The sequence below is a fragment of the Echiichthys vipera genome (assembly GCF_963691815.1).
Source record: "Echiichthys vipera genome assembly, chromosome: 3".
NCBI lineage: Eukaryota > Metazoa > Chordata > Actinopteri > Perciformes > Trachinidae > Echiichthys > Echiichthys vipera.
Genome location: NC_139828.1, coordinates 7,815,942 through 7,843,297, shown reverse-complemented (window position 1 = coordinate 7,843,297; position 27,356 = coordinate 7,815,942). Strand labels below are relative to the sequence as shown.

Genomic DNA, 27,356 nt, shown 5'->3' with positions numbered 1-27,356 from the left:
AAAAATAAAACATATAAAATGCTCTAGTAGAAAACAATACAAGTGTTAACCTGAAAATGAGCTCGTGATGTCCCCTTTAAATAATCTCTTTATTTACTTCCAAACAAACATTATATCACACATTTCGGCACGATACGTGTCCGATCCACACTAAAATAAATATTCTAAAAAGGCTACAACTAAATCAGCAGGTTAGTGTTAACTGACTCTCTCAGCATTCACAAAAGGCACAATACTCGTTTACACGCGTGGAGATTATTTCAATTCATTTCACCACCAATTTTAAAGCTGACAATAAAGAAAATGAAAATATTTTCCCTGAGTTTTAACATTGCAGACCATTTGATGTTATGCCATTCAGTGCAGGTATTAAACGTTATAGCAATCAAATACAATCAAAGTGATGAGTGAGATTCAGAGGCCTTAAAATGACTACATGAAAACACAAAGCCTTCAGATCTTGTAGAGACCAAAGAAGTTGGCATGATGTGCATGACTAAGATAAATGGGGTGTGATACATTCACAAAAACCCTGTCGGATTTCTGCAGCTGCAGGGCGGAGCCGAGGTAACTCTCTGTGGTCCAGGCGTGCCCCTGCTGCTGAGAGCAGAAACCTGCTCTGTGGGCCTCCATCAGGGTCAGGGGCGAGGAGCGACCAGCTTTCCTCACAAACACCGAGTGAGTGAACGAGGATGTTGGAGAACAGCCTTTAAAGATCAACTCCACTCGTGAGTAAATGTGGTAGAGTCCCGTCTGGTTGACTTGCAGGGCGCCATCCTCAAACCTGTAAGCCACTGCTCCAGATAAGAACGCCCCAACTGCCCGCGACTCCCATCGCAAGGTCTTACGATCGCCTTGAAAAAATCCTTCCTTTTCAATGCGTCCTGCGAGAGAGGAGAAAGGATGTGACCTCTTTCAGTCCTAATGTAGGATAGACAATCAGAGTATAGGTTACAGTTTTCTCATTATGTTACCTATGACATGTGCTGCAGGTCTGTTGCCTTTGTCGTCTCCGTTCAGCTCCGACTTGTGACCTGAAACAACGGTCAGATCTGAGTCACATCACCTCTTTTTGCCCTTTAATTAGTGGGAATGTTTTCTCTTTGTTGGGAGTAATTCATGCGTGGTGAGAGGTGTTTATATTTACCAATTTGCTTCTGGGGTGTATTAAACTCAGTCGAGGGTTTAACCTCCTATGAGACGAAAGAGAAACAGAGAAATCTTAATACCACATCACACGGTGCCTGTGTGCTTTCTTCTCGAAGCCGTCTCAAGTGAGAGAGGAAATCCTGTCTCACCGGACCAGTGGCCACATATGGAACGATGAGGTCCTTGGTTTGCATGCTTCAAATGTCAGAGGAGAGCTGAAGTATGTTAACTCTTTAAATGATGGCAAAAAGACAAGTGAATTCGTTATTCAACTAAACAGTGTCAACTTTCCAGCTCGGGTTTCCACTCTCCCACCTTACACCTCTCCATCACCCCGTCTATCACCCTCTATGCAAAGGTGAGAGAAGTTGCACCTTTTTAATAAGCAGGTTTTCCCCCATTATAATATGAGAAGCATTATTCTACACAGTAATACTATTGATAATGCCATCATTTCTATGCAATCACTACTTTCTTTGCAAAGAGCCACAACTTCACTACTTCTTCACCCACTATACCTTCTTATTTCCCACATTGCTGCAGTCTGCATTAGCTTAGGAACACAGTAACAGCTCACTGAATTTCTTTCTCCATGTTCACTTCCATATCCATCACACCCTGTGGTCCTTACCTTTCTCATCGCTTTCAGTTCTTCCTGCATGTCATGGATCTGGTAGGCTTCAAACCCCAGGGCTGCAAACACAAGCAGGAAGAGCAAGAGCACGATCAGGGCCAGACCGGGGCTGACTCCCATGCAGCCCCGGCTCTTCCCACGGCTCCTAGCCCTCTCCTGGGCGGGCGGGAAAGACCAGCAGGGTACGAGACTCGGCGGCTGGGCGGAGTGCTGCGGGCCTCCGCCTCCATCCACAAGGAACACCTGTGGGAACGGATAGCTCTGGTCACAGCTCATTGTGCAGGTCCTGCTGTGAGACAAACTTTGTGTGCATCTATCACCTCTGCATGAAAGAGGTGTGTACTTTGGTCTGAGCACCTCTGTTACAAAAAAAAAAAAACTTCAGCTGTCAAGACATTCACCACCCCCAGACTCCTCCCACACGTACCATGGACTGAAGACAAGTGCACATCATTAACTTACACAAGTCATGCAACTATCAAACCATCCACTATCCCCCTCCTCTGGTCCATATTGTTGCATGATATTTAAAATATATTTATAAGCACTTGTTGCATTTTATTTACTACAGACCGTTGTTGAGCTTTGTCACACAGTTTGGTTAGTTCCACCTTTCTTTGTTCTGTGCAGTGCGCGTATAGAAAACTGTAGCTGTAGTCTGAAAGGACAGGAAGCCCGAGGTTTCAGCTGACCCCCACCTCAGTTACCACCATCATGTCATCATCAGTAAGAGACCTTTTCACAAGTTCCACGAAAGGAAAGATTGAGCAACCACAGTCACCTGCACAGCATTTTGAAATGAAATGAAACACATCTTCTGGCTCAGGTAATTTTTCTCTCAGGGGTATCACTGCACTTCTTCACATCTGAACTGTGTCCTGAATCTGGATATACAGTATTTAGGGTTTGGGAACCAACTGTATTGAAATTGCTCAGATTATTTTTATTTGTCCAAATGAATTGTACTTCTCGGGGGACTAAAGGTGCTTAAAAACTTGGTACACACATCAGGGCTGTTAAAGATATATTTGATGAGTCTCCCCGAACAGTTTTCAAAGCCTAACCTTGATTTTTCACATAGACTAATTCAATTTTGACGCCTCATCGAGTGGCACAAAAAAGCCACTACCCAACAGGAAGTCAGCTAATTGCGACTACCCCGACATGCGTGCGGGTGTGAGGGTCTGTTCATCACTGCTTGCAGCTTCAGTTATCTTTCAGCCTGTTTAAAGTGCATTATTATACAAATGCAGCCATAGTGTGTTAGTAAACAGTGACACAGCAGCTTCAGTAGCACGCAGCGTATTCTTGGTGGGGAGATGCTGCTGCCACATGAAAAGGACAAATGTCTCTGCATTGGCTTTCTTGCTTGTGAAAAGCTGGTAGCGAGACAGCGATACTTTAAAGGGGTGAGAATTAACCCCAACCTATACCTCAGAGATGAGCTTACAGGAAGGCTGAACATGTACACGCCGCTTTCCTCCCCGCTCAGTGAGGAGGCAATACTGTTGTGGTCTTTGCCACTTTTGGGTTCGTTTCGCAGGATACTGAGCAATTACGTTGCTCCTTCATTGTGGTTGCAACAGTTTCCATAAGACATAGCTTGAGTTTCTTAATCGAGAACATCTGCTGACAGATATTAATTAGCACCACAGAAGTGGGCTTTGGTGTTTTTTTTCGATTTCCAACCTCACTGATGGAGCTGCAGCAGAACCGTCTCATGAAGGTCTTTGTTATAATTCACATCGGTTTTGAAGCTAAGCCAGTCTTGTTCATTGGGTTAAATGTTAATAAAGTCTTTTTTGTGTATTTTTGGTACCAGCAAAGGATGCTCTCAGACCTTTTTGCTCTGTCCACTGTTGAAAAAAGTTTAATTTCCCTTCTCCAGTCGCCTGCAGAGACAAAGGGAAACCCTCCTTCTAGTGTGCACGTAGTGTGCATACAGAGCTCTAGCTAAAAGGTTAACTACGTCAAACTTAACCATAAAATGCACACAGGGCGCCTGCACTCTAAAAGCTGATGAGGCTGTTTCCCAGAAGTGTCATGCGGTCCTTGCAACAGCAACAGCAGCAGCAGCAGCAGTGGCAGAACAGAGTGGGTTAAGTGGGAGGGTGGGGTTGTGGGGTCTAACCAGGCGGCCGCGTTCAGTGCTGCTGCTCCAGTTAACATCACCAGACAGGGAGACGAAAATGAATCACTGAATCAGCAAGTATCTCTATCAATTGCCGTCTTTTTCTCACAGTCGCTCTCATTTCTGTTGCATAATGGAGGTAGTTGTGGTCATGGTGACTGATAACACAAATGGAGAAGTGTCTGAAAAAATGACAATGAATTCCTCAACCTGAGATGAATGACATTACTCATGTCTTTCCTGCAAACGTAACTTTTCTCTTATGCAGTGCGTCTTGTGAGCAATATTCAGATTTTCTGTATATCATATTAAGAGAAAGTGATTCACAGTCTTAAAGAATAAGATCAATTTAGCTGACATCTTTGATATTTTGCCCGTATGACCCAGTCCCCGCTCAGGAAGCCTTTGAATTAACACAGGACAACAGGTTCCATAAACACTTCATTGTAAACTTTCATGATCAAGAAACATCACGTGTCACACTCGTCATCAGAAGAAGAGTAACAGTCTAGTCCCAGGACATGACCTGTCCTCCCCTCTGTTGTCCCAGAGGTGGATGATTTTCCAGGTATCCTTTCTGCTGCTTCACAGTCTGACTTACGGTCACGCACAACGCTTGTCTGTCCAACAACAGATCCCATCGATGCACCATCATCCTTCCTTATGTCCCTGCTCTGGGTTGAACATGTCCCCCTTAATGAAGTGTTACCAAGGTTTGGCAGGCCAGACTGCAGCACCCTGGCAAGGCTCTGTGTTTGAGATGAGCCTCGCTGAAATGACGGTCCTCTGAACGCAGCGGTGGCCACCGCCAGCTTCGTATGGTCGAAGGAGAGGGGCTGGTCCTGGTCCGCACAGACCGCCTCTGAGGTTTCTGAGTTCGCGTTGATGGGGACAGGGGTGTGAAACCTGGTCTCTGAATGTCTCTCAGGAGCTGAGGTTTTGTGATATCCTGTCCAACTGCTGGCCAAGTCACTCTCGCCTCCACTTAACTGACTGCTACCACCATGTGACTCACAGAGCCGAGGGGTTTTAACTGTAATGAGAACAAAGATACAGAGGCAAGAAAGGTCAGTTACGATTGTCTCAAAGAAATAGTTCACCTTAGGGATGAAATGGTTACCAGTATAATGATGAACAGTAGTACATTTCCTGACGGTTATATTTTTAATTATAGTTAAAACTATATTTGATCACCACACCAGAAAAACTCACAGTAAATACTGTCAATTATGAACCAAAGTAAACCACAGTCTTCAAGACGATGAAGATGAAGATGAAAATATGGCGGATTGAAGCGACAGTGCAAAGACTTTTTCAGCCCCCCGAGAGCGTCTAAGCCTGAAATGTGTTCGTTCGTATTTTGGTTTTTATAAGCTGAGGACTTGACTGAAGATGCTCACCCTGTCTGCAGAACACATAGAAAGACAATCACTGCAGAAGGCTGTTATTATCTAATGTTTATGAATAGTACATAATGCTTTTAATATTCTTTGTGGCTCACATTTACAACAACTTTTAATAACACCGCGATAATACTGATAAACATGAAATTCAGACTGAAAATAGTATTAGAAGAGTAATAGCAAATTAAGAGTATATGTCTGTAGGAAAGGGCGTTTTTTTACTGGACATTCCTAAAAATAATCAGCAGCAGTGATCAAGACAATCTGCAGGGAGTAAAATGCCTCTCAGAGGTGATACGAGACAGACTCCAGAAGACATACAGTATCCCCGAGATATGTATTTTATGAACACATGCTTTTACCGTATGTGAGAGATTAGTCATTGCCGTTAACACTGACCGACACTCGGAGAGTCTTGTGCATCTGCTCTCCTTTTGCAGTATGCTCGAGGAGTCCAGGGCTTGTGTTTGCAGGCGGGGTCAAGAACTCGTAGTTTGGTAATGAAGCGTTTGTACTCTCTTTCTAAAGCCTCAATGTGCAGCTGGAACTCGGCGATCTTCCTCTCCGGGTAATGAGACAGCTGGGATTGCTGAGAGAGGGAGAAAGAGATATGATTAAACATTAGTCAGGAAATTCAGTGTCATTAGAAACCATTTTAACGATTCACCGACCTGCAAATAATACTCTATTTCATTCTTGATGCTGGGGATCCACTTCTTCACAGAGGAGGACGAATTCAGAGTAGACTGCAAAGAAAAGGTCAGACTGAAACAAACAGGTCCGAGTGTTTTTATCATTATTGACAATGTTTTAGTTCTAGAGCCACAAAAGACTCATCGATTAGCTGTCAACTATTAAATCAACCTGCATATTTTGATAATTAATTAATCAATTCAGTCATTTAAGAAGAAAAAAGTCCAAATTCTTTGACTTCAGCTTCTCAAATGTGAAGATGTTGTCGTGTCTTTAGTCCTCTGTGAAACTGTAAATGTCCTCAAGTTCTGGACAAAACAAGACATTTCAGGACGTCACCTTGAGTTTTGGAAAAACACAAATTTGGGAACTATTTCTGATATTTTATGGACACAACAACTAATTGAGAAAATGATCCAAAGATTAATTGATAACGGAAATACTCGATAGCTGCAGCCCTGATTAATGCTTCCTCACCAGCTTGGGTCTCCGCTCATGGGCATCTTTGAGGCGTCCCTCTGTCAACGATATATTTAAAGAACAAATTAGTTTTAGGAGGTCAGTATTTATTCTGAGCAACAGTGAATGTTAAAAAAATCAGCAGAGTAATCTAATTTTATTTTATCTAGGATTCCCCCTTAGCTGTTACCATAGTTATAAGTATTCTTCCTGGGGTCCACACATGGGTGCGCCCCCCCCCAAACGAAAATACACTAAATTATTCAAAATTAAACAAATGTATTTTCGGACTTCACATTCTTGATGTACATCTAAAAAGAAATGATTGAAATGATGAAACAAATAATGTTTGACAAATAGATTTCTGACTCCAGATCCCATCTCTGGTCTCCTCCACTACAACACAAATGAACGGGTAGTTTCTTACACAGACACTCATGACCAGCAGGCTTTAAAAAAAGTTCCACACAGAAAATAAAATATATTTTTACTGATAAATTCACATTTTGTTCTTAAAGAACATTTAAAACAAGCGAACAATGGACTCGTACCAGTTCTTAGACCTTTTCACAAAGATGTAAACAATCTAAATGTGTCCAAGTTTATTTCCTGCTGCAGTGTTTGTGAATGACATCAGCTGACCGGAAGTTAACAAGGACCAAGGATGTTGCCTAGCAATGGAATTCCATTGAAAGGGTCAATACTGCAACAGGAAATAAACTAGGACACGTTTAGATTGTTTATGTTTACATCTTCAGATCCATACAAGTGTCCAAACTTAGGCAAACAACAACTAACATGGCTTATCTTTGACTAATTGCTGATTTTAGTTTATTTTTAAAGTCTGTACGGGAGGAATGACTCGCTTTTAATATTTTACATCCCACTAATTATCTTCTGAGTGTGTTAGCATCACAGTGGCTAACAGTGAAGCTAGCTGTCCGCACAGTATTTTGTGTTTTATGAGACAAATATTAATTTAATGACCCTCTAAGTCGTGGCTGCTGCCCGCTTACCCTCTCTCTCCTTCTGGAGCCAGAGTCTGTTCAGTTTCCCCTGTTGTTTCTCTTCGTTTCTCGCCATTTCAGACCTCTCTGCAGAGTCTGCAGGCTCAGACACAACAACACCACGTGACACACACAGCTTCCGTATCCGACTGTCGCGTGATACTCACATTACCGCGAGAGCAACTCCCAACATCAGTAAGTTTTTAATTTAATTTTTGTTTTTATAAATCTGTGTATTCATTACATCACTTACATGTTCGAATGATTCTTAATAAATAATGCAAAAATATTTTCATAGTTTAAAAATAATATAAGCAAAACATGCACAAAAAACATTAGAACATTAAGCAAGGCAAGTTTATTTGTATAGCAATTTTCAACAACAAGCTAATTCAAAGGGTTTTGCATTAAAACATCGGAAAAAACACTTGACATTTAAATATAAAATGACATTCAGATAAATTAATTACAAAAGCAAGTGAAATTATTATTGCTCCTGCCATGTGCCCTTGTCAGATTGTCAGGTTTGTTGGTTGATATTTGTTTGTGAGAGAGAAGCTGTATTTAGCTAACCTTAATTTGTGTTTTCGTTTCTTTGCTAGTGCCTCCTGTGAGTCCCCCCCCCCCCCCCCCTGCACACTTCTGCATACTCCCTCTTGTTCCTGCCCTGTGCCCTGGTCAGAGGTATGTAGGCCCATATTTTTATATTGTTTCTACAGGAAATTACTTACTTGTTTAGGAGTAGCTGCTACTTGGTATCTGCAAATAGTGGTGTGCACAATTATTGAAGAACTCGTGCTTAAATGCCCTTAGGAGACAAAACGCGCTTTAAAGTGCCCTCCTGGGAGCCAATACGTGTGCTAAAGTGCTCTCTTGGGAGCCAAAATGTGTACTGGTGCCATCATTTGAGCCAAAACGTGTGCTAAAGTGCTCTCTTGGGAGCCAAAACGTGTGCTAAAGTGCTCTCTTGGGAGCCAAAAAGTGTGCTAAAGTGCTCTCTTGGGAACCAAAACGTGTGCTAAAGTGCTCTCTTGGAACCAAAACGTGTGCTAAAGTGCCCTCTTGGAAGCCAAAAAGTGTGCTAAAGTGCCCTCTTGGGAGCCAAAAAGTGTGCTAAAGTGCTCTCTTGGGAGCCAAAACATGTGCTAAAGTGCCCTCTTGGGAGCCAAATTGTGTGCTAAAGTGCCCTCTTCAGTGGCGAGGATGTGCTATATGTGCTTTTTTTTTTTTTCCTTTTCGCCCTTGCCCTTAAAGTCTGTGCGGCCACTGTCTGCAAACACCCTGATTTACTGTAGCGTACCATCAGGAGAGCAAAAGCTGCATCAGTGCATACTGGACTTCTAACCATCTGAATTACATAAACAAAACCGTAACAATGTTCCCCAAGTGTCAACCTTAGTTCCTTATCCAAGAAGAAGCTCCCCACTTAACGAGAATAACTGCAACCGCTGAAGCCTCCTCATGTTAGCTGCAGATTAACTTTAGGATGTATTTTCTAGCATGTTTTTTATTTTATTGTATCTATTTATATTAATAACTGTTAGCATTTACCACTCATGTGCCTAAAAACATCACAAACTGATCATTCATTCATTCATCTTCATCCGCTCGTCCCTATTGGTGTCGCGGGTGGCTGACATCGTGCGTGAGGCAGGGTACACCCTGGACAGGACGCCAGTCTATCGCAGGGCACATAGAGATGAACAGAGAGACAACCATTCACACCTACGGGCAATTTAGACTCATCAGTTAACCTAACACGTGCACGTCTTTGGACTGTGGGAGGAAACCGGAGAACCCGGAGAAAACCCACGCAGTCACGGGAAGAACATACAAACTCCACACTGAAGGGCCCCGACTGGAATTAGAAACCAAGAACCCTCTCGCTGTGAGGCGGCAGTGCCAACCACAATCAAGTGATAATCAAGGAATTAGTAAAACAAGTTTAAAAATGAACATTACATGACTCACTCAACGTATTCGGTCTTTAAATGATGAACTCATTCATTTGGAAATGGTTGTATCATTTAAAGCCAGAATCAATAAACTGAGTTATAAATCAGTCGATGTTAAATATTAGGTGTTTTTTTTAACATTAAAGTTTTTGCCTACAGGTTTTTGATTTTTCTGATACTTGTGTGCTTTCTGATTCTGCTTAATGATTATACTTTCACTATGCTTTAGCCCGTGTTAAAGAGAAAATGTGTCATGACAAAGCATTTCCTGATGCAAGAGTCACAACTGCAACACAATGGAAAAGCGATGTGTGTGTGTGTGTGTGTGTGGGGGGGGGGATTACTAAGAACTGCAGATGCCTAGATTGGCTAACTGAAGAAAAAAAAATCCCACCACGACGTTCTTGGGTCTCCAGCGGTTTTGGTTTCTGTCTGTCACTTCAAAAGAAACGCATCACAGGAAATGCAGATGTGCATTTCCAGCAGTTACCTTCATCCGACTCTAATCACGCAGCACATCTTGTATCTTTTTATCAACCTAAACACATTTTTTCAACATTACAAAATTAAATAGAAAACACGGCACTGAACATAACGGACCGACCAACTGAACAGGCGTGACATCGATTTAGTAAATATCAGCTTTTATGAATGAAAGTGGCCGTTACATGTCGACACATTATGTCTTTGGCTGTAAGATTCATGGCTATATTACATTTAGAAGACCCCGCGACCCGACCCCGGATAAGGGGTTGAAGATGAGATGAGATGAGATGTGATGAGATGTCTGAATTGAAATATGAAACTGACCCAAGTAGGAAGTTCTCCTTTCCTGGAGGTCGGTTTCAGAACTGTGGTTTTATTTCAGTGTTCAAGAAAGATGTTATTGGCTTGTTTTGTGTTTTGTACACGTGACGTATAAAAGCCCTCGAACAACCAACCTTTGCAGTCTGAAGTCCAAACTAGAATTATTTCATGCTTTTATTTCTGTATTTTTTTTGGGCACAAAATCTTCGGAAGAACGAGGTCGCGGGTACAAGCGGCCGAAATGGGTTTTCTCAGGAGGGTGGCTGGAGTCTCCCTTAGAGAGAGGGGGAGAAGTTCAGCATCCGTGAGGAACTCGGAGTAGAGCCGCTGCTCCTTTGCGTTGAAAGGAGCCAGTTGAGGTGGTTCAGGATCATCTAGTAAGGATGAACCCTGGGCGCCTCCCTAGGGAGGTGTTCCAGGCACGGCCAGCTGGGAGGAGGCCTCGGGGAAGACCCAGGACCAGGTGGAGAGATTAGATCTCCACACTGGCCTGGGAACGCCTCAGGATCCCCCAGTTAGAGCTGGTTAATGTGGCCCGGGAAAGGGAAGTTTGGGGTCCCCTGCTAAAGCTGCTGCCCCCGAGACCCGACCCCGGATAAGCGGATGAAGATGAGATAAGATGAGATGAAAATCTTCAGATATGATTTATTTAAAAATGGAGCACTTACAGCTTGGTCGTTTTTATGTACTCAGTTAGGGCGGTACAGTGTCTTCATGGTTTATTGCACTCATTGTAAGTCACTCTGGATAAAAGCTAAATGAATGTAATGAAAGGTGTGAATTATGATTTCATGAGTGATTTGAGTCCCTGAACATATGAATAGATAAAAGATAACATGACATGAATGACCTATTTTCACTTCCTGTTAACTCTCTTAAAGTGGTCTTTTTCGGCACTTACATACATCAAATACGCCATCGAGACAGTTTTTATGTGTATGAACTATTAACATTGAAGTCATTAAAGCAGCTTTTTTTAACCGCTAATACTGCTCAAAATAACACCAAAGTATGAGAAGAGTCTCTACACATAAAACGAAGCACCAGTGGGCTCTTTCCCTTTGGATTGCATTTGGTAATTGACTTGAATGGACTTTACTATGAGAGGAGCTGGTACAGGGGCCAGTTGGTAAGTCTTTCAAAACACTCTTTTAATAAACTGTGGGTTCACTAACTACGTTGTTAGTGCTTTGGTTAATGTGTCAGGACTCTTCTCATGCTGCTGCAGAGGTTTGGTGTTGTCTTGAACAGTGTTAGTGGTTTAAAAAAGCAGCTTTAATGCGTTCATCGCCTCTGCCCCGAGCTAATCAGTGTTAGCCACGTCCGGCTGTTAGCGACTCTCCTGGATTTCTCCGTTAATAGTTCATACATGAAAAAAACTGTCTCTATGGCTTATTTGATGTAAGTGCTGAACAAAAACATGGGATGATTTTGCGCCTGAATTACACTTTAACGCTCCCTTTATTTGATAAGAAACATCTTTTTCATGAGTAGAGTTGCAGTGCTCTCATGCTCTGGTGTGTCTCCACTCTCTGCTACCTGCAGAGGAGTCTTCCCCACATTATTGGTTGCCTGCAGATTCGCCTTCTTCCCAGCTTGACTCCAGTTCACAAGCCTCTTCACTGCCTCCTGGTGTCCACCTCGTGCAGCACAGTGCAGAGGAGTGTCTTTACTGTGATCCGTGCTGTTGATCTTTGCCCCGGCCTCTAGGAGCAGCAGCACCACACTATCATGGCCCCTCTCAGCTGCAGCATGAAGCGGCGTTTTCCTCCATGCATTCCTCTCCTCTACGCCTTTGTTGTTGAGTAGCTGTAGAAGAGCTGAAACAACGCCGGTGTGCCCACCAGCTGCTGCCAAATGAAGCGGCGTGGAGCCATCCATGTCTTTAGCCCGTCCCTTTGCCTTGTGGGACATCAGGGAAGCCAAAGCATCTGCTTTCCCCTCCATGGCAGCCAGGTGGAGGGCAGTTTTTTTCTCGTTGTCGGTGGTGTTTGGGTTGGCGTTGGCCGACAGCAGCAAGTCTACCACGTGGCTTTCTCTCTGGGAAGAGACCGCCCAGTGTAAGGCTGTCCTCCCTAGCCTGTCTCTGACTCCTGGGTCTGCCTGGCCTTGAAGGAGCTGGATCACTGGGTCTGCATGGCCCTGCTGACTGGCTATATGCAGAGGGGTCAGCCCATCCTGAGATAAGGCATTTACCTAAAGAAATGACACACAACTCTGTCTCCATAAACATAAACAAAGATCAACAAAATGGAAACTAATGATCAGTTAGTTTGACATTTACCTGCGCCCCAGCTCTTAACAACAGATCAACTAATTCGGGCCTATTGCACTGAGCTGCCAGGTGTAGAGGGGCTTGAGCTTTAGCTCCAGCGATGTTGGGGTCTAATCCATTTTCTAACAGTGTCTGCACTATGGGCACACTGCCTCTGTGGACAGCCAGGTGCAACGCTGAGGAGAGGTCGGATAAAGTAGCATCCAGTTTTGCCTGTTTTGCTACTAGCACTCTGAAATGAAGACGAGGTCATGATTTAAGACCAACACTCGATGAACTGGAAAATACATAAAAAGGACAGACTCAAAGTAAACAGGACTTATTAACAGTAGCTAACAAAAAAAGAGCTGCAGTATGGACCGTATGAAATATATATTTTGATATAGGAAGAAGAATATGGACATTATACCCTCACATTGTGTCATTGTGTAATATAATGTGTTGGGTGTTTAGATATGTTTATAATCTATTTTTTGTTGTATGTAAGGGATAGTTTGTTGCTTGCTGTCTGCAAAAATCTGAAAAAACAGACACTAAATTTAAAGCCTCTGTGTAAAATTGAATAATACCTTACAGCAGTGCCCCCTGGTGGTAACATAATAAAAAAACACTATCAGTTATACCAGGCCATAGCTGTCAGTGTGTACTGTATGTGTAAGAGCCAAGTCACTGTGCTTTAACAACATCCGGTCGTTGTTGGACAGTCACCTGAAGACTTCAGTGTTCCCCAGCTCAGCTGATAACAGGAGAGGAGAGTACCCCTGTCGGTCCAACATGTTCACGTCTGCTCCACTGTCTAGGAGAGCAGTGACCACTCGATCATTGTTCTGTTTAACGGCTGAGAAGAATGCAGAGCCCAGCGCTTCTTCACTCAGAGCTCCTCTGGGACTACCTACTTTAAACAAGATAAAGTGTGAGCTTGAATGTTCCCTCTTTTATTTATTAACATCTTCAAAAAGAATTCTAATGCATGGTGATGTAGCACACTTATATACTCATACTTATTACAGGTGTAAAGACTCACCAAGCAGCAGATGGAGAATTGATTCTTCATTGAGCTTAGTGGCTTCATTTATAACATCATAGTCAACTTTAGCCCCTGCGTTTAGAAGGACAGTCACCATTTTCTCATTGTTCCTGGAAACAGCATAACACAGGGCTGTTTTTTTACGATTGTTCCTGGCATCAACAGCAGCCCCGCTCCGCAGCAGCAACTCCGCCAGCCTCCAGTTATCCTCCAGAGCTGCGGTGTGAAGAAACATGTCCTGCGCGTGGCTCTCAGACTGCTTGGCCTCCTCCTTCACCAGGACCTGCACACAATTGAGGTGCTCATTGTCCGCTGCCAGGTGAATCAGGGTTTTGCCTTGTAGATCCACAGCGTAGATGGGGGCTCCAGCTTGTATGAGGGCCCCGACTATCTCGGTGTGACCCCTTGTGGCTGCTCTGTGAAGAGCTGTGTGACCCTTATCATCCTGCAGGTCCAGTCTGGCTCCTTCACGGATCAAGAGCTCAATGATGGACAGGTGACCGCACTCAGCAGCTACATGTAACAGAGTCTCACCGGAGGAATTGACCGTGTTAATATCAGTGTCTTCTAACAGCTCCTGCAGCAGTGCCAGCTCCCCATCTGTAGCCGCCATGTGGATGAGATTTTCTGGTTTACTTTGCGGTGGTTTGATCTCTGATTTTGAAAGTGGCTCTCTGTGTTCCCTTTCAGGGTCAGGTTTCTTAGATCCTTTGGTGGCAAAGACAGTCTTCTGAGTGACTGTTGTGTCAGTAATTGCATCCATCTCCTCCTGGTCCCTTTCCAGCAAATATCCAATCAGCTGTCTCCTTGTGTCTTGAATACGTTCATTCACACCACCCACATAGGTCTTGATGCGCTGATAGAGGCCCGGTTCTGCCAGCATAAGACAAGGATGGAAGAATTTCCGACATGCCCTTTCCCCTCTGGTCTCCAGGATGTCCAGGACCCTGGAGTTTTGATCTTTGCGAGTCCTGATAGTCAGGACGATGGATCTCTTCGCCGCTGTCACGGCACCCTCTGTGACAAGAAGATCCAGTAACTCCTCAGTGTGTGAGATCCCATAAACTAGATCCCTTCTCTTCGCCCGGATTACATCCACAGCGTAGGGGTTGCTATAGGTTGATGCCACTTGAGCATCAAAACCCTTGAGAATATTCAACATTTTAAAAGGTTTTCTTAAGCTTTCACACACAGCGGGTCTTTATTACTCTGCTGGTTCTGACTGTGTGTATGTTTTATACTTATTGCTAAGTGCAAGACCTCGCCCTAGCAACATAATACAGACAGAAGCCATTCCCCACACAGATCTGTCCGGCTCAGCCTGCCCTGTGTGAGATTATGTGACAAACTATCATTGTTAGTTTTCATAAGCAGCAGTCTGCAGCATGAGAGGCATACATTGCTGTTAAAGTTGCACATTTTTGGTGCGGACATGTACAGATTTATGGAGCTGCATTAGTGTCAATTCAAGCCACAGAACCCCAAACTGCTTTGCGCAGCTTTCTTCAATCTAACATCTCTCCATTCAATCTTTGTGTAAAGGTCTTGTTTCTTGTGTGCAGGTTAAATAATAATAATAATAATAATAATACTACTTGCTGTTTCGAGAGAGATGGGCCTGACCGTGTGGGTGCAGAAATGGCACACCTGTATGCATATAAAAAGATCAATTACATATCGAATACATAAAAACCTAATTCTTGAGGATTCAATTCAATTTTATTTATAGTGCCACATCATAACAAAAGTTATCTCAGGACACTTTACAGAGTAGGTAAAGACCACACTCTATGACTTATTTATGATTTACAAAGACCCAACAATTCCCCCGTAGAGTACGGTGGCAACGAAAACCTTCACTATAACAGACAGGAACGTCAGACAGACCCAGCTCTGTGGAGGACGCACATCTGTCTGCACCGGAGAGAGGAAGAAAAGGAGAGAGAAAGAGAGAAAAGACGGACAGATGGACACAGAGAGAGAGAGAGACAGACACACTTCCAGTAACTATAATAATATCTATAGTAATGTGAATATGACTTATATGTTATGGCAGTTAATACAGCAGAATAGTAGAAACAAGCACAGCTGAGGTGATGAACATGTGCCATTTTGCAGCAAACAAGCAGAGAATTTTCTTTGAAGTTAATTTATTTGTCAAATGTGCCACAACGGTGAAAGAAGTGTTCAGATCATCCCATGAACTACCAGCGATACTGCATTCAAAACTGTGGGCTCCTCTGTGAAAATGGAAAAAGTAGTTGAATAAATCATAAATGTATACTATTCAATTGTATCTACTAATTATTACTGATGCATGAACATGTACGCAGCACTTTATTATTGTGGTTGATGGTCTTTATGGCTATAGGCTTTATTTTGTGTGTAAAATCTTAATTTGCAGCTGTGATTTCCCTCTAATTGTAAAGTGAAGTAAAATTATAACTAAGTATGAAATGGAAGTAATCAGGTAAAAGTAGACCTGCTCAGATGATACAGCACGTGAGTGATGTCTGCATTAATGATCTGCATTTTCTGTGGATTTGAATAAAGATAACCTTATTATAACATATTTTTTTAATGTTCAACTTGTTTATTTATTAAGGTATTTCTATCCTGTATGGTTCGTTTCGTTGCCTTCGTAAACATGTCCATTGTTGTGCCCTTGTGCAGTGCAGTGTCGCCCTTGGATCACTTGTGCGGGCTCCCCTCGCAGTATCAATAGTATTATGCAGGGATTACAGCGTCCAGTCACTTCCCGTAACACGCGCCTCCTCCGTCCTGACGTAGATCTTCCGAGCGCCCCCTCTCCTTATATGGTCGGGAAGGACTCCGCTTTCCGGGAAGGGTGTCACGCTGCTCCAAGTCTGAGAAACCCCAACAGTAAATAGAGGATTTATACACGCATTTATATAGGATTAGATATGCATTCATACAGGATTTAAAGAGAAATATATACAGGCTTTATAGAGAAATATATACAGGATTTATATACCTTCATAAATACATTTACATAAGATTAGAGATGCATTCACACAGGATTTATAGAGAAATATATACAGGATTTATAGATACATTTATACAGGATTAGAAATGCATTCATACAGGATTTAAAGAGGAATATATAAAGGATATATAGATGCATTTAAATTGGATTATATATGCATTTATACAGGATTTAAAGATAAATAAATACAGGATTTATAGAGAAATATATACTGGATTTATAGATACATTTATATGGGATTTATAGAGAAATATATATAGAATTATAGATACATTTATGTAGGATTATAGATACATTTATATGGGATTTATAGAGAAATATATATTGGATTTTATATAGAAATAAGAACCCCTAATTATGATAGGAATAATGTAATATAGGACCTTTTATAGTAATATTAATAATAGACCTACTAGTCTTTTTGGATCTAACAAGTGAATTAGAATAAACCTTCCCTCTGACCATCAACTTTCTTACTTGGTTTATGATTTAATTTAAATTATGGATAGTGAATTAGCCTAATGTCATTTCATTTGTTTATGATTTTTTTTAAAGTGACAAACAATTGAATCAACTACATTTATGCATCAAACTATGTTGTGAAATTGTTCCTTGTTGATTTACAAGAAATATATATAAAGAGAAGACAAAACACACAAAAATAGGCCAACAACGCACACTTGTTTGACATTTAGGCTTTATTGTGTAGCCCAGAGCTTCCCAACCCTGCTCCTGCAGAGCCTCTGTCCTGCATGTTTTAGGTTTCTCTCTGCTCCAACACACCTGAGTCTTAATGATGTGCTCGTTATCAAGCAGCTGAAGCTCGTCACAGGTTTGAAAATCGTTAGACTCAAGAGTGTCAGAGCAGGGAGAAACCTAAAACACCCAGGACAGTGGCCCTCCAGGAGCAGGACTGGGCACTACTGGTGTAGCCCATCACCATAACACCTCAGGCCTCCATAGTGTATAACACATGTGTCAAACTGATCCAGTAAAGGGTCGCTGTGGCTGCAGGTTTTCATTCCAACCAAGCAAGAACACACCTGACTCGACTTACTCGATCACTTGAACTGCCTTCACACAGTTGATTTGTTGGATCAGGTGTGTTTTTGATTGGTTGGAATGAAAACCTGCAGCAACAGCGGACCTTTACTGGATCAGTTTGACACCCCTGGTTTAGAAGCTGTGCTGCTTCTTTGACACATGAACTCATGACAGGTGTGTGTTCATCTAGAGCTGCAGTAGTGGAGGTATGTACACCAGTCTGTGTCGCCCTCTAGTGTTTTACTATCAGACGCACATGCTGAAGAGTTCAATGCTGCATATCTGACCTGTCCCACCACCACATCCATGTGTAATTACTAGCATCTATGGAGGAATGAGATTCATCATGTTTGCTGTGGACATTAAGACAGTTTATTTTTCATACTTTCAGTTCTATACCTCCTAATAATAATAATTATAATCCTGTTATTTCCGCCAAACACTGCCACACTCTTCCATTATTCTATTGTTTATGTGCTGGGCACTTGTTATGCCTTCATCTAAAGCATCTGTGGGTTCCTTTTAAAGGTGCTATACAAATCCAAGCTAGTATCATTATAATACAGCCCTAATCTTCATAAATGTAGATTTATATTAAACTGAAGGGTTTGACAACACATGGTTTCTCAACTATGAACATATGGCTCTACCAGTATCACTGAAAGGGAACTTTTAACAGATTTGTCTTGTCAGTCCCTTATTTTGAAGTCCTGATAATGAGGATCCTGTTGTGTTTGGAGCCATGTTTGTGTTCATTTAAGCTGTTTTTTAGAGGGGAACTTACATTATTCTCATGGAAAGTATCTGATACTTTAATGTATCCAGAATATACTCTCCTGTAAACCAGTGGTACTTTGGAGTTTTATCAAGTTGCTGTTCAGTAATGTGTTAATAATTTGTAATCCAGGACCTAAGACTTTATCTAAGTTTGTTTTTCAGCACGTCTGATCAGGGCTCTTAGGACAGGAAGTAATGTTGAACAACCCATGGTGCAATAACCTGTGATTTTCCTGTCAAATCAGTGACACCTCAGATGTCCTCACTTTAGATTTATTGCGTACTACAACCTGCTGTATCTCTTTCACAGTGCAGTTGCAACATTTCATACTTGTAGTGTCAACACTTGAGAACGACGGGAGATTTCAGATCATATCTCAACTCTTCAGGTGGGTCGGTGTGCGGAGACATGAGCGGTTTGTAGGATTTGGCCTCCGTGGGTGGGGAGTGAGCCCGCTCTGCCAGCTGAAACACAATCACTTAGCCTGCGTGGATCAATACTTGCACTAATGGAATTTACCTTGAGGTACTGGAGCAGCTCTTGCAACATGTTGCAACATGTTTTATTGTTTGAGCTCCTGACATGGCACACCCACTTTTTTTCCCCCTGTCACACAAGAACACAGAGGCAATGTTGCTTCATTTGATCTGGTTTATTTTCTTAAATATTGATTCGTTTCTGAAGTGCTCAGAAAACAAAACATAAAAAAAATGATACAGTATTCTTATTACAAATGGTAAACATAAGTACTCCAAGTTGATCTTATATACATATAACAATGAGTGAAACCCCATTAAACAACTTTAGAAAAAACAAGTCAATCTTGAAGCTTTTCTAACTGAATTTCTTACAATTAAGAAAAAACAAAGTACATTGTACTGTAACTCAGAAGTCAGGCAGCTTTTGTTACAACTTTTCAGCCATTTAGAGTTGGCCAACGCTCCCAAGTGTGAGGCCATTATGGCTTACAGCAAGAAAAGTCTCTATTGCAGGTTCTTAAATCCTCTAATACTGAATTTCTCCTGTGATGGTCATGATAAGGTCCATGCAGAGCTGGGTGTAAATCAAGAAAACTTCTGTCCTGTCCAGTTCTGTATTAACAGCCCCAAACAGAAAGGTATCCTGCTTGCATGCGCCTTAAGTTCATGGCTACTGTCACTGTCCCGGATCCCTTCTATGGGACGCGCCACTGGGAAGCGCATGGCACTCATGGACTTGTGTGCAGCCCCCCGGTCCTGCCAGTGTCGCGCCACATCATCCCAAATCCAGTCACGATTTCAGGAGACACAGTCACCCACTATCACAGGACGTGTCCGTTTAGTTCAAAACTACAGTCTGTTCTCTCTCCGACGCCGCCGCTGCTGCTGCTGTCGCCACCTCAGAAGGTCTGGAGCTGCTGCGTTAACATGAGCTGGCACCCGCTGTTGACGTGGTTCATCACCTTCTGTTTCAGCTGGGCCACCTGCTCGCGCAACATGTTGGCGGTGGACGCGAGCTCCGAGTTCTGGGACTTGAGGTTCTTCACTTTATCCTCCAGCCTCGAGATGCGCTCCAGCTTCCTTTTTCGGCACTTGGAGGCAGCGATGCGGTTCCTCATCCGCTTCCTCTCGGCCTTGATGCGCTCCTGGTTCTCCATGTCGATCGGGGAGAGAGGGGGCGTCTCCCCCGGCATCTCAGGCACGGTTTGGGGCTCCTCTTTGAGCGCCGAGAGCCGAGGCAGCTGGGCGGAGGAGGTTGGCTGCCCGTAGATGGGAAGCTGAGGCGGGGCAGCAGGGAAAGACATAGTCGGGGCTGAGGTGGTGTAATTCGGCGCCGAGACGGTGCTGATGGCCGGGTTGAAAGTGTTCAAGTCCTCGTAAACCGGCGAGTCGGAGCGCATGGCCGCGTTGTTGTTGTAAACGGTGGCACCGGCGACAGACGACACAGGCGGCAGGGCTGTGTTGACACCGGTCTGAGGAGCCGAGGTGACACTCACATTAGGTGTGCCCGGCATGTGCTGGTGGTGGAGCTCAGCCAGGGCTCGGACAAACCCCTCAGCGAAGCCCTCCTGCTCGTCGGTGACATTCTTCGGACACATGAACGTGGTCGGGGTCGGCGTGGTGGTGATGAGCCCGTTGCTGGACTGGATGATGAGCCGCTCCAGCTCCGGGGAAGCAAGCTTCAGCAAGCCCACATCCGGGGAGGTGAGGATGTCGCCGACTTTGGCGCGGAGGTGAGGTTTCAGAGTGCCGCTCGGGTCGGTGAGGTTCAGTGTCATGTTGTGTTTCAGCACCTTGGGGTTGCTGTATCCGTAGCCGGCGTTGTCTTGCTGGGAGAAAGCGTTGAGCGAGTCGTCGTAGAAAGTAGTTTCCATCTTGGTATACATGGAAGAGAAACCAAGTAGCTACAAAGTCTTTTTACACAAAACAAACTTTTCAGTCCCCCCCTTCTCTTCTTCCTGGTTGCCCCGTTGAAAAACACCGGTTTCCAAACGTCCTCTCTGTGCGTAAAAGCGTCCAAACTTTACGCGCAGGACTCAGGACCGACTTCTCTCAGTCAGCGGTGGTTGAATGCTCAGTGTAACAGTTCACAGAGCTTTATCCAGACTTGTATTGCGTCCGTGAATGAAAAACGCTCTAACTTTTACTTGAGAGAGGCACCGGCAGTCTGCGGTGCTCGCTCCGCCTGGATGTGTGTATATACTCTGAGCCGTGCAGCGTGGAGGCAAACCTTATCTGCTGCCGCTGCCTCTCTAAAAATAGCCATGATGTCATGACGGGGCTCTCCCATTGGCTGAGGGGCGTGTCTCGGAGCGGGGGACCCAACCCCTCCGATAAGGCGCGTTGCCTTGACGACCACCCAGAAGATTCTCAATCTCGCGGTGGATTGTGGGATGCGGTAATGCTGTAAGGAGCGTGTGAGCGCGGTGCATTGTGGGATGACGTATTGTTTTTGAATCTCTGGTTACCCGCTTTGCTGTCAGTGGTGGGACAGACAGTGCTGCTCTGTGCCTCTGTTCTCAGATCAGTTTGTTGTGAAACAGCTCTATTATACATGTTTTTAAAATCATTTTTATTTATTACACTTTTTGCTTTTTATATTTAAACTTTTTGTTCACGTAGAAGTTTTTAATGTGACCCATTAGAAGCCCCTAAAAGTGCAGTTGAATGATGAGAATAAAATCATTTTAAATGATACACTATATTTTATTCTTTTCATGCTTGTTTGCAGAAAATTACCGACAGCTTCTCTAATCTCTTACACATTTAAAAAAAATAATCTGGCTTTACATAACAGGCTAATAAGCAGCCTAAATGGAAATTATATTTGTATTCTTCTCAAATTAATTGTTTATATGGCTTCAAAATTGCTATTTTGTGATAGATAGATAGATAGATAGATACTTTATTCCTCCCCTCAGGGTAATTCGATGTGTCCCATAGCTCACAGTACACATAATACGTACACCATGAAAAAGACAGTCATTAAACAATAAAATAAATATGAATAAATAACAATATAAATAAAGAATGATACAGTAATAAAAGAAGTGAGGAGGTGGAGGGTGGATTGGGTTGGGCCTGGCACCAGAGCCACAGTCAGCGGCCCCTGTTCACTACTGAGCTGTTGAACAGCCTGATGACCTGATGACCTGAGGACCGTGATGATGATACAGTTAAAATAACTTCTATTCTGCCTTCACCACTTATTTCTCATAATTCTAAGTCTCATTGTATAATTGACTGTATACTGTATTATCCTACAGTGATGGTGCAGTTCATCCCTCAGAGCAGTATTCCCTTGACACATGCTCTGTTTTATGCACTTTTTAAATATTTTTTTATATTTACTGTATGTTTTTCCGCTCATAGTGTTAGTTTTGTTGTAGACTACTCATGTGCAGTGAAATAAAGTATCTGTCCGTCTCTCTCTGCGAAAATGTCTCTTCTGTTTTTCCAAATTAAGTTTATCCACTTTCAACCAGCTTCAAAATAACCACATTATATGAGATGGTAGGCTTAATAAATTAAAATAAGCTCCTCACATTTCTTCTTCTACTATCTGCCAAATCTGTGCATTGCAGCTGAACGAGGTTTTCTCGTTTCTGTGGCTCAGAACTGGAGAAAGTTGTGAGCTCAGAATGAAAACTGTTATTTGAAAACAGATTAAATATCTTTTTCCGTGTGTGTGAGCACTCGTGGTGGAAAGTCTTCTTGCTCTGACTGTCATTTTGCCTCTCAGTCTGGGACGTCATGGTGGTCTTTGGTTGGTGGTCCCCTATAAATTGTCCTATTTAACCTGCGTACAGAAAACAGTCATTTTGATTAGTGGGAGTTCAAATTTGACACCTGGGCAGGTCCATATAAACACAGACATATTTACTTGCATAAGAGATGCATTAAAGCTCTTGTATTTACCTGAAGGGTAGAGCCACGTCCATCGTATTGAGTCATGTTCGTCCTGCAGTCATTAGCAGACACATTTACTGGGACCTTTGCTTTTACTTCTGCACAGACCACACGTCTGAAAAGCTGCATTTAAGACCTTTTATTCCTGCTACAACTACACATTTTTAAAGAGACATCTACAGACGTCTGCTCGTCCTCATAAAGACCAAGTACTTTTCCTATTATCCATGTCAGCGTGTGTAATTAGTGTAGTGCAGTCCATTGTCCCTTGGCCCTTGGTCGGAAATCACAGTTGGTTTAATGGCAGGAGGTTAAACGGTGTGTCTTACGTGTTCCCCTCTCGTCCTCTACACTCCCACTGTCTGGGTCATTTTCTGCCCTGCCAGCTTTACCGCCTACTATCTCCAGCACGCCACGTCTAAATATGTCCCCCTTGTGTGACAAGTAAATCAGTCCCCTGGCGCTGGCTGGCTCAGAGAGGCACCTAAGGACGATGAACTGGATCATAAAACACCACCACAGTCTGACTTTTTATTGCCGCTAATGTTGTCTTTATGTACTGTTGTATATGTCGCACCATGGCAATCAATGAAGTCAGATATAATCTCATCTAACTGGTTGACTTAACACAGCTTGTGCAGTTTATTTTTTGATCGAAATGCTGAAGGGAAGATTGCTTTGCTCTAGGGTCCCGCGAGGGAAATAAGAAGGGTGCCATACAAGTTATTAGGACTGACGAACGTCTTTCAAGGAATTTTGTCTTACTTTCTTTAATTTTTTCCTGGGTTTCTTAAGATTTATGTTCGCAGGTAACTAACATGTCTTTCTTACTCTTTAATTTCCTGTCAGTTTAACTCACTTTGTCGTACATTTGTATTTATCACTAAGATAAGAGGAAGCAGATTAAGGACACGTTCTTATGTTAGTTATTTACGCTGAATGTTCACAGGCACGTTCTAAAATATTAATCCACTTTGACTCATCATCTATTCATGAGTGCTTTTCTTTTGAATTAAAGCGCATGAAAGAATCATGAGTAGGTGGTCTGGTGCCCCCCTTCCCAAATCTGACAGCAGGGATCCTCATGTCTGACTTCACCCATTGTCCCAAATACACGCATTAAGTTAGGGTGAAACATATGATGTCATTTAAAGTTATGATCTTGCTTACATTAAAGCGCCTTTCAGAGTCAAATCCCATGGCAGAAGTCAGACCTTGGTAAATGCTGTTTTATATACTTTCAAATAGTGTTTTTAATACAGGACCCTTAAATGTTTCAGTATGGCTGCATGAATTGGGTCTGCTTTTCTTCCTTGGTCGCCATGCGTAAAGTTATAAAGGGGTAACCACAGCACAAGTAATTGCCAAAGTAATTTTCTGTGTAGGAATGTATGGCAGAACATGGAGGAACCCTAAAGTTTAAGTCACCATTCAATAAGAGGCCGGGATATCCCGCTGCTGCCTTGGTTTAAGACATTTGGTCACTTGTGGTCACACGCAGTACTTCTTCAGTGTTGTCGTGTAGTAGCCGAAGAGGCCAGAAACCAACAGTCTGGAGAAATGTAGCCAAAAAGCAGCCACATCCAACTTTTAGTAGGCCTAGTTCAAGTCAGGCAGCATTTTAGTGGATTCTCTGTCACCAGCCAGGGCTTTACTCTGGTTTCAGAAGTGAGGTCTGAGAAAATGTACAGTTTGAATCCTATTTCCTACATTTCTACATAGACTCTACGTCACTTCCTGTTTTAACCCATAGCTTTACTGAACAGAAAGTTGTTAAATTATGTATTATGGATAAATAAATACACACATCAGTAAATATTTTTAGATGTATTATAAGAGCACTGAAATCTGCATAGGGAGTTACATCGGCTTGGTACATACGGATTGTTGTGCATTACTTCTGGTAAGATATCATACAAACCTGTCAATGACAGCACGTTCTAGTTCATGGCAATCCATCCAGCAGCTGTTAAGATATCATGACTTTCTCTCCATGTGTTTTATTTACAAGATCGCTAATAAACAAAGACAAACTACTGTGTTAACGCTCAGCTGCACGGAGGTGGTACAACTCGGCCTCCTGAGTCGTCTAGTCTTCACCCCTGCCTCTTGTTGAACTTTAGTTTAAAACTTTCATCCCCTCTCACCTTGTTCACTCCCCCCATCCTGATGTTACCTCTGTTTTTCCATCTGTATTGGATCCCAAATGCCCCCCACTTATAGTCCCCACACACTTTGTCTTTCTCTTATCTGTGCTCTCTCTCTCTGTCTCTCTCTCTGTCTGTCTCTCTCTCTCTCTCTCTCCCTCTGTCTGTCTCTCTCTCTCTCTCTCTCTCTCCCTCTCCTATCAGTGGCCGTCCAGGCAGCAGGATTTCCCCTGTGATGGAAACAGGCCGAGGCCCAGTTGTATTGTTTCAGCAGTTCTTTTCAGTGAAATCTCAGAGTGCTCTCTGTGTTTGTGTTGGTATCATTAAGAGTTAAATCCCCGGCCAAAACACTGCACAGTACAAAGAACAAGCACAACAGTAAAGCCAATGACTTTTTTTGGGGGGGGGGTTACATCGAGCTGAACATCCCTTGAGGTGATCCCCTTGCAGGGTGAGTGAGAGACAAGGAGACAGACTGTTGAAGCTTTTGAGACCAGGCACACTCACAGTGGTCTTACCCTGTCAGAACAATTGTTGTTTCAGCTGTTATGTGAAGGAAAAAACGCCCCGACGATGTAGATTGTGTGTCTGGCCTGTCCGTATGCAAGCTGTGTGCACAAATTTGTAAATGAACTGCGTCGTTAGGTCACAAAGCAGGTGGAGCGTACTTGCACCAATATTTACATGTGAATTGTCGAAATCAGTGATTTTCAAACGTTGTAACTTGGGGAGTGTTGAACGACTATGGAGCCGCTCAACTCATTGGTTAAAACAGACATTATGATCAAATAAACAAGCACAAACATGCTGCACCACCATATTTTTTTAAGCAGATGCCTGGCATTGCCAGACTAATTCCTATAATGGGTATTATTCTGGATCCCCTCAGTTCATTTTTTTTTTCAACGGTGCAGACCAAAATGCCTCTATAGATAGACCCACTTTCAGTCTCAGCAACAAAACAACGTAGTGCTGAACGCCACCTAGAAATTGGGACGGTGCTTTGTCTGTTTGGTTTAGGCGAGGGGTGGCGCCTGGGTAGATCGTGCAGGAGGCAGGTCATGACGCAGATTTCACAACAGCTGTGTAGCCGTTTTCGTAATTTGGTCATAAACAACCGATTCTCTTGCCGTTCCTTGAACTCGTCTGGTGATCTCGTCATCTCTTCAGTTAGTTGGTGTAAACCATCCTTCTTCTTCACCTTTGGAGGCTCATTTTCTTCCAGTTACAGATGGATAGAAACACGACTTGTACGTCATGAATACACCGGGAAATGATCGGCTCTATTCACACATTGGTGGCTGACTTTGTAACGGGAGTAGAGACTGACACAGGAGTGGATTTTCACTCCGGTCCCACTCCAGAAAAAAAAATCCTGTTCCGTCACGGTCCCCCAAAAAAATCTCAACATTACTCCTACCCGAGCCCGTTTTCGAAAGCAACCTTTTCTTGATGTTCTGGTCAACTTTTTTGATGATTCAGTAAAACATTACAACACCGTTAACCTACAATATATATGATCGTACCATTATTCTTTCTAACACAATCCTGCATATCCGCTTTTCCTGGTGCAGTGTCCATTTTATTTTATCCTAGTTTTTATAAATAATAGGCTACTCTTCTCGGCTCTTGTTTTGAAAATCGAATGAGGTTGTGTGTCTTGCGTCGACCTATTGCAAAGTGCGTCACGGGAATCACAGGAGTCCCATAGGAGTCCCACGGGAGTCCTGCTGAGAGCTGGCAGAGTAAAGTCTGTTTGATATCTGGTCCAACTGAATCAGACATTTGTGTTTCACATGTGTCACATGTGTCACACATACAGCGCCGCAGTCTAGATAACTTCAAGTTTGCAGTACATGTGTGAAAAGGGCTTTAAGGGGCGGCAGTAGCTCAGTCCATAGGTGACTTGGCTGGGAACTGGAGAGTCGCTGGTTCCAGTCCCTGGGTGCACCATGAATGGAGCGTGGACTGGTGGCTGGAGAGGTGCAAGTTCATCTCCTGGGCACTGCCGAGGTGCTGTTGAGCAAGGCCCCAAACCCCCAACTGCTCGGGGCGCCGGTCACTGGCAGCCCCCTCACTCTGACATCTCTCCACTAGTTGCATGTATATAGGTCCTGTCTGTGCATGTGTGTGTATTTCGGGCCGAAGTGAAAATTGAATTTCTCCATTGCGGGATGAATAAAGGAATTCTTCTTCTTCTTCTTCTTGATCTGATAGAACAGCCGGGATAGACTGTCAAACAAAAGGTTGAGAGACTCTGATCCACATGACTGAGAGGGAATGTCTGAGGGGTGTAAGAAGAGAATATAAAGTTGAACTGGACTTGTATTTTTCCCTTCGTCCTTATCCAACACCACATCTTTCATTCTCCCGATTCCTTCTTTATCATCCTCACTTGAATTATGTGTAGTATACAGGCACACACACTCATCCTCAGACATTAACAATACTG

General features: G+C 43.1%; 4 protein-coding genes across 4 annotated transcripts; all 4 read right to left on the bottom strand.

The window, feature by feature from the left end:
• Positions 1–453: 453 nt before the first annotated feature.
• On the bottom strand, positions 454–2,059 carry faslg (Fas ligand (TNF superfamily, member 6); the record flags this gene model as incomplete). Its single annotated transcript, XM_083940107.1, has 3 exons — positions 454–884; positions 975–1,034; positions 1,750–2,059. 3 exons carry the CDS (start codon positions 2,057–2,059, stop codon positions 454–456), a joined length of 801 nt encoding a protein of 266 aa, XP_083796233.1.
• A 2,325-nt stretch (positions 2,060–4,384) lies between these two features.
• On the bottom strand, positions 4,385–7,598 carry LOC310966875 (uncharacterized protein; the record flags this gene model as incomplete). The annotated part of the gene is made up of 5 exons (XM_083940805.1): positions 7,486–7,598; positions 6,488–6,528; positions 5,989–6,063; positions 5,717–5,906; positions 4,385–4,947 (listed from the first exon to the last, which is right to left on the bottom strand). Exons 1-5 carry the CDS (start codon positions 7,550–7,552, stop codon positions 4,385–4,387), a joined length of 936 nt encoding a protein of 311 aa, XP_083796931.1. The 5' UTR covers positions 7,553–7,598.
• A 4,101-nt stretch (positions 7,599–11,699) lies between these two features.
• On the bottom strand, positions 11,700–14,702 carry caiap (CARD- and ANK-containing Inflammasome Adaptor Protein; the record flags this gene model as incomplete). Its single annotated transcript, XM_083940804.1, has 4 exons — positions 11,700–12,434; positions 12,523–12,745; positions 13,222–13,405; positions 13,538–14,702. 4 exons carry the CDS (start codon positions 14,700–14,702, stop codon positions 11,700–11,702), a joined length of 2,307 nt encoding a protein of 768 aa, XP_083796930.1.
• Positions 14,703–19,012: 4,310 nt separating this feature from the next.
• jun (Jun proto-oncogene, AP-1 transcription factor subunit) lies at positions 19,013–21,038 on the bottom strand. The gene has a single exon (XM_083940469.1). It carries the CDS (start codon positions 20,732–20,734, stop codon positions 19,748–19,750), a length of 987 nt encoding a protein of 328 aa, XP_083796595.1. The 5' UTR covers positions 20,735–21,038; the 3' UTR covers positions 19,013–19,747.
• Between the last annotated feature and the right edge of the window lie 6,318 nt (positions 21,039–27,356).